General features: G+C 51.6%; 1 protein-coding gene across 3 annotated transcripts in view; it reads right to left on the reverse strand.

Moving 5' to 3' along the window:
* Window positions 1–92: 92 nt before the first annotated feature.
* Window positions 93–6257, reverse strand: part of OTOP3 (otopetrin 3) — a 14877-nt gene continuing 8712 nt past the window's right edge. For all 3 annotated transcript variants that reach the window (XM_032241747.1, XM_032241749.1, XM_032241748.1), the window contains 2 exons: window positions 3316–4130; window positions 93–804 (listed from right to left, as the gene is read on the reverse strand). In XM_032241747.1, coding sequence (XP_032097638.1) covers window positions 634–804; window positions 3316–4130 — 986 coding nt within the window. In that variant the 3' untranslated portion in view covers window positions 93–633. The remainder of the gene's footprint in view (window positions 805–3315; window positions 4131–6257) is intronic.

Consider the following 6257-nt stretch of genomic DNA (forward strand, 5'->3'; position numbering starts at 1 on the left):
CTCACAGCCCTACCCAAAAGGACCATTCCTCTCAACCGTGACCAGAGGAGCAGTTCTGTCCCTGCGAACAAATGCCACGAGCCTGAATGCAATCGATTGAACAAATAGGATTTATGCAGCAGGAGAGAGCTGTTGAATCCTGCCTGGCAGCTAATTAACGAGCTCATTAAGAGATAGGCTGTGTGGGGAAGGGAGCTGGCCTCCCAGCTCGGAGCTCGGAGCTCTGAGGATGTCCGGAGCCACACCTGGACCAGATGCTTTTCTTGCAGTAGGAGACAGACCGCCGAGGCCTGGCTGGAGAGGGGCGCCCCTTGCCAAGCTCCCCAGACTTTGTCTTGTAGGTCTGACCTTCCCAGAGAGTAGCCGTGAGGGGACCCCTACCAGCCTCCTGGGGTGTATGCTTGGCTCGCTGATTGTGGTGGGAAGGCAGGGGGCAGGCATGTGCCCAGGCCCCTGCCCTTGGACTCTGGCTATAGGCAGTGCCCTCCCCTTCAGTGAGGCTCTGGGAAGTGGGAGGCCTTGGGAGCCTTTGGCTGGTCTCGGCACCTCTCAGAATGAGGCATCTGCTCAGAGACTCTGGGTTACCATCTTCCTCACCTTGGCACTTCAGGGTTCTGCAGGGGGCAGGCAGCCTCAGGCCCCCAGGTAGACCTCCACGAGGCCTCCCACAGAGTGCATGCGGTAGAAGACCCCCAGAGGCAGGCCGAAGTTGACGATGGCAAACCATATCCGGTAGCCGTAGAAATCCTTTTCTAGCCCGTTCTCAAACTCCGGGTGTATGCCAAATGCGGGCATCATCCACAGCTGGGGGAGGGGATGGCGCTGTTAGGGAAGGGCTCTCCTGTGCCCCAGGGCACTCAGCTCAGGGGAGGCAGCCCTCAAACCTGCAGCCCCTCCAGTGCCAGCCCCATCTCCCACTCAATCTTCCTCTAACCTTTGGGCTTTCAGTGCAAGCTCTTCTCTTCCCCAGATCTTTCTTGCCCTACTGCAGCAGGCCTTAGCCATTCCCAGCCATCTCCCTGAGCTTGCTTGGGGCCAGCCTGAACTTCAGATGGGTCAGGAGACGCCAGGCTCTGCCACCTGTGAGGAGCAGCAGGAATTCCCAGCGTGCCACCTGCTCTGTCAAGCTAGGCACCCCCACCCTGTGCCCTGAGCTCGGGCTTCACTCCTCTGTTAGCTACTTTTTATTTTTATTATTTATTTATTTATTTATTTATTTATTTTTTGAGACGGAGTTTCGCTCTTGTTACCCAGGCTGGAGTGCAATGGCGCGATCTCGGCTCACCGCAACCTCCGCCTCCTGGGTTCAGGCAATTCTCCTGCCTCAGCCTCCTGAGTAGCTGGGACTACAGACACGCACCACCATGCCCAGCTGATTTTTTGTACTTTTAGTAGAGACGGCGTTCCACCACGTTGACCAGGATGGTCTCGATCTCTTGACCTCGTGATCCACCCGCCTCGGCCTCCCAAAGTGCTGGGATTACAGGCTTGAGCCACCGCGCCTGGCCTATTTATTTATTTTTTAAGACAAGGTCTCACTTTGTCACTCAGGCTGGAGTGAAGTGGCAGGATCAGAGCTCACTGCAGCCTCAACCTCCCGGGCTTAAGTGATCCTCTCACCTCAGTCTCCCAAGTAGCTGGGACTATAGGCATGTGCCATCATGCCCAGCTAATTTTTAAATTTTCTTTTTTTTTGAGGTGAAGTCTCGCTCTATCGCCCAGGCTGGAGTGCAGTGGCGCGATCTCAGCTCACTGCAACCTCCACCTCCTGGGTTCAAGTCATTCTTCTGCCTTAGCCTCCTGAGTAGCTGGGACTACAGGTGCGTGCCACCATGTCTGGCTAATTTTTTGTATTTTTAGTAGAGACAGGGGTTCACTGTGTTAGCCAGGCTGGTCTTGATCTCCTGATCTCATGGTCTTCCTGCCTCGGCCTCCCAAAGGGCTGAGATTACAGGCATGAGCCATTGCACCCAGACTAATTTTTAAATTTTTTGTAGAGGGTCTCCCTGTGCTGCCCAGGTTGGTCTTAAACTCTTGGGGTCAACTGATCCTTCTGCCTCGGCCTCCCAAAGTGCTGGGATTACAGGTGTGAGCCACTGTGCTCCATCATTTCTGCTAGTTATGACCCCCACCCCCTCCTACCTTCCTGTCCAAATTCTACCCATTCCTCAGGGAGTGGCTATGCAGGCCCACAGTTCCTTTATTGAGCTCCTAATGCACTTCAGAGCCAATTTATTATTCTCTGTCTGGACCAGAGGTTTCATATCCAGGCTATGTTTTCAGTGCATTGAGGGCTTGGGGTCAAACAACCCTGAGTTTCCCAGCCCTCCACTTACAGGCTGTGGATACTTGGGCAGGTCCAATAACCTAAGCCTTAGTTTCCTCCTCTGTGGAAAAGGACAGGAGTAGTCTCTGTTACATGGAGTTACTGTGGTGATTCAATGAGGTGTGGAGATATTGCAGGGAGAGGTGTACCCGGGACTTCCACTAGGAACTGCGCAACCATTAGCAACATCTTCCACTAGGAGTGTCTTAGAAAATCAGGTACTTCCAGGCTGGGTGTGGTGGCTCGAGCCTGTAATCCCAGCACTTTGGGAGGCTGAGCCGGGTGGATCACGAGGTCAGGAGTTCAAGACCAGTCTGACCAACATGGTGAAATCCTGTCTCTACTAAATATACAAAAAAATTAGCCAGATGTGGTGGTGTTCACCTGTAATTCCAGCTACTCAGGAGGCTGAGGTAGGAGAGTTGCTTGAACCTGGGAGGCGGAGGTTGCAGTGAGCTGAGATCATGCCACTGCAATTCCAGCCTGGGCGACAGAGCGAGAATCTCAAAAAAAAAAAAGAAAGATAATCAGGTACTTCCTGATCTCTTCCTTTAACTGAATCCAGGGATGATTAATTCAGTGGTCTTCCCAAGTAGGCAGGAAGTTTCTGGAGGATAGAAAGGGAGTTTCTGGAGGGTGGAAATCTTACATATTTGTTTGTGAAGAGCAGTTAGCCAAGTGCTTGGCACATTCATTCATGCGAGGCACCCTGTAGGGAACTGGGGGGAAGCTCTTTTTTTAATTTATTTTTGAGTTGGAGTCTCACTCTTGTTGCCTAGGCTGGAGTGCAGTGGCGCGATCGAGGCTCACTGCAACCTCCGCCTCCGGGGTTCAAGCAATTCTCCTGCCTCAGCCTTGGGGGACACTCTTAAGCATCATCAAGATAGTTGGAAAGGGGTATGTGTCCTTGATCCATCCCTTTGTGAGTAAGGCTTTCTGGGTCTGCCTGGCCACCTCAACCCCCGAGACCTCTTAGCCCAGCCACTTACTGTGATATTGCAGACGATGAGGAAGAGTGAGATCTCCTTGAGTGCCCGCCGCTTCCAGTTGAGGTGGCTGTAGGAGTGGATGTAGGCCAGTGATGCCCGCCTCAGGCCCTGGCCCAGCTCTAGCAGGGAGCCTCTGCGGGGAGGCTCAGCCTCCTGCTTCCCTACCACGCCCTCAGGAACTGCCTCCCAGAGTGGCCGCCGGTGCAGACCTTCGATGATGAAGAGGTTCTGGGTGATGTGCTGCAGGATGAGCAGCAGCGAGTAGGCCAGGATGAGGCGGTTGAGCAGCTCATGTGGGCGCGTGGCCACAATGGCCACGATGGAGAAGTAGGCGATGCCCATCTGGCCCAGTGCAGCGCCCATCAGCAGCACCACATCCAGGCTGCGGGTGGGGTTCTTGACTGTGTCCAGCTCTCGCTCCTCCAGCCCGTGTATGGCTGTGCCCGCCAGGCATGCCAGGCTCATGGTGGGCAGCACAGCCACATAGAAGGCATAGTAGAGGATGAAGTACTGGAAAGCAATGACAGGGCCACTGGCCTGGATCTGGAAGAGCACGAAGACACACACGCCTGCCAACAGCACCAGCAGGCCCAGCAGCGGCCCAAAGATGACCCCGTGCAGGTGGAAGGGTGTGATGCCAGGGTGGGCATCCATGTGGTGTGCCACATGGCGGCCCACATTCTTCCACATGACAAACAGCACAGCACAGCAGATGAGGCAGTACTCAGTGCTGAAGGGATAGAGCATCAGGTAGCCCTTCCGGAAAACTTCACACACGGTGGCATTGAGGCACAGACAGGTGTTGGTCTCATTGCCTGGGGAGAGGGGGCAGGGTGGGAGGGGCTGACATTCAGGCAGGCTCTGAGGAAACTGGCTACACAGATCCCTCCCATTCCCTGAAATACAGCAGAGCTGAAAGGGACCAAGATGTTCATCTTACAGATGTGGAAACTGAGGCCCAGGCACAGAAATCAGAAATCCCACTGAATGGTCTTTTTTTTTTTTTTGAGGTGGAGTCACAGTCTGTCACCAGGCTGGAGTGCAGTGGTGCTATCTCAGCTCACTGCAGCCTCTGCCTCTCAGGTTCAAGCGATTCTCCTGCCTCAGCCTCCTGAGTAGCTGGCATTACAGGCGTGCATCACCACACCCGGCTAATTTTGTATTTTTAGTTGAGATGGGGTTTCTCCATGTTGATCAGGCTGGTCTTGAACTCCTGACCTCAGGTGATCTGCCTGCCTTGGCCTCCCAAAGTGCTGGGATTATGGGCATAAGCCACCATGCCCGGCCAGAATGGTCATTCTTTTTCAAAGGAATTGAAGACTTCAGATGCCAGCTTATATAAAGCATTCAAAACATGATGCTGCCAGGTGCAGTGTCTCATGCCTGTAATCCCAGCACTTTGGGGGACTGAGGTGAGTGGATTGCCTGAGGTCAGGAGTTCAAGACCAGCCTGGCCAACATAGTGAAATCCCATCTCTACTAAAAACACAAAAATTAGCTCGGTGTGGTGGCAGGCGCCTGTAATCTCAGCTACTCAGGGGGCTGAGACAGAAGAATCGCTTGGACCAGGCAGGCAGAGGTTGTAGTGAGTTGAGATCATGCCATTGCACTCCAGCCTGTGTGACAAGAATAAGACTTTATCTCAAAAAAAAAAAAAAAAATCATGATGCCAGCCAGGTGCAGTGGCTCATGCCTGTAATCCCAGCATTTTGAGATGCCAAGGCAGAAAGACTTCTTGAGCTCAGGAGTTCAAGATTGGCTTGGGTAACATGGCAAAACCTCGTCTCTACTAAAAATAAAAAACATTAGTTGGGTGGCACACGCCTGTAGTCCCAGCTATTTGGGAGGCTGAGGTGGGAGGATCACTTGAGCCTGGGAAGTTGAGTCTGCAGTGAGCCATGTTTCCACCACTGCATTCCGGTCTGGGTGACAGAGTGAGACTGCGTCTCAAAGAAACTAAAAACCAAAACCCAAAAAATCCCCACATGACATCTCTGGTGCCAAATGTCACCTCCACAGATTACTTCCTGGGCTCAAGGGAAAACCTGTGGTAGTGACACCTGAACCCAGCGATCGGCCTTAGCAGCACGCACTGTCAGGTCATCAGTCATTAGTACCTTGGCGTTGGTGTTCTTCAAAGCACGCAGCATCAGCAGGGGCCAAAAATACCTAACCTGAATCTAATCAAGGTTTTGTCCATAATTCCAATTTCAAGTAAAAGTAGAGGGACTTGAGTTAAACGCGGTCAGGAGGAAGCAACCTGACAAGTCTCAAGATCAGTGGGAAGATACCGACGTAGACTTAACCAAATGCATTGCGTGTTTGAACAAACCGTCTGTAAAAGGCATTTCTGGGGCTAACTGGACAAAGTGGGATATAGACTGAGGCAGAGGACAGAATGAAGTTAAAGAACTTTCTTAACAATTATAATAGCATTGTGGTCATGTGGGGGAATATATCTCTTTTTAAAGAGACACACAATGGGCCTGGCATGGTGGCTCATGCCTATAATCCTGGCACTTTGGGAGGCTGAGGAGGGAGGATCACTCCAGCCCAGTAGTTTGAGACCAGTCTGGGCTCAGAATTTTTTTGTACGAGATTCCATCTCTACAAAAATTTGAAAAATTAGCTGGGGGTGCTGGTATGTGCCTGTAGTCCCAGCTACTCAGGAGGCTGAGGAGGGAGGATCACTTGAGCCCAGAAGTTGGAATCTGCAGTGAGCTATGAGTGCACCACTGCACTCCAGCCTGGGTGACAGAGCAAGACCCTGTCTCAAAAAAAAAAAAAAACCAACAAATGTATATTGAAATATTTTGAGATAAAATGTCATGATTTCTGTAATTTAAGTACTTCAGCAAAAATAAAAAAAATAAATATGGCCAAATTTTAATAATTATTATACTGAGGTGATGGGTTTATCTTTTTTTTTTTTTTTTTTTTTT

This window comes from Sapajus apella, unplaced genomic scaffold (genome assembly GCF_009761245.1).
Source record: "Sapajus apella isolate SASKATOON/1434 unplaced genomic scaffold, GSC_monkey_1.0 scaffold48, whole genome shotgun sequence".
In the NCBI taxonomy this organism is placed as follows: domain Eukaryota; kingdom Metazoa; phylum Chordata; class Mammalia; order Primates; family Cebidae; genus Sapajus; species Sapajus apella.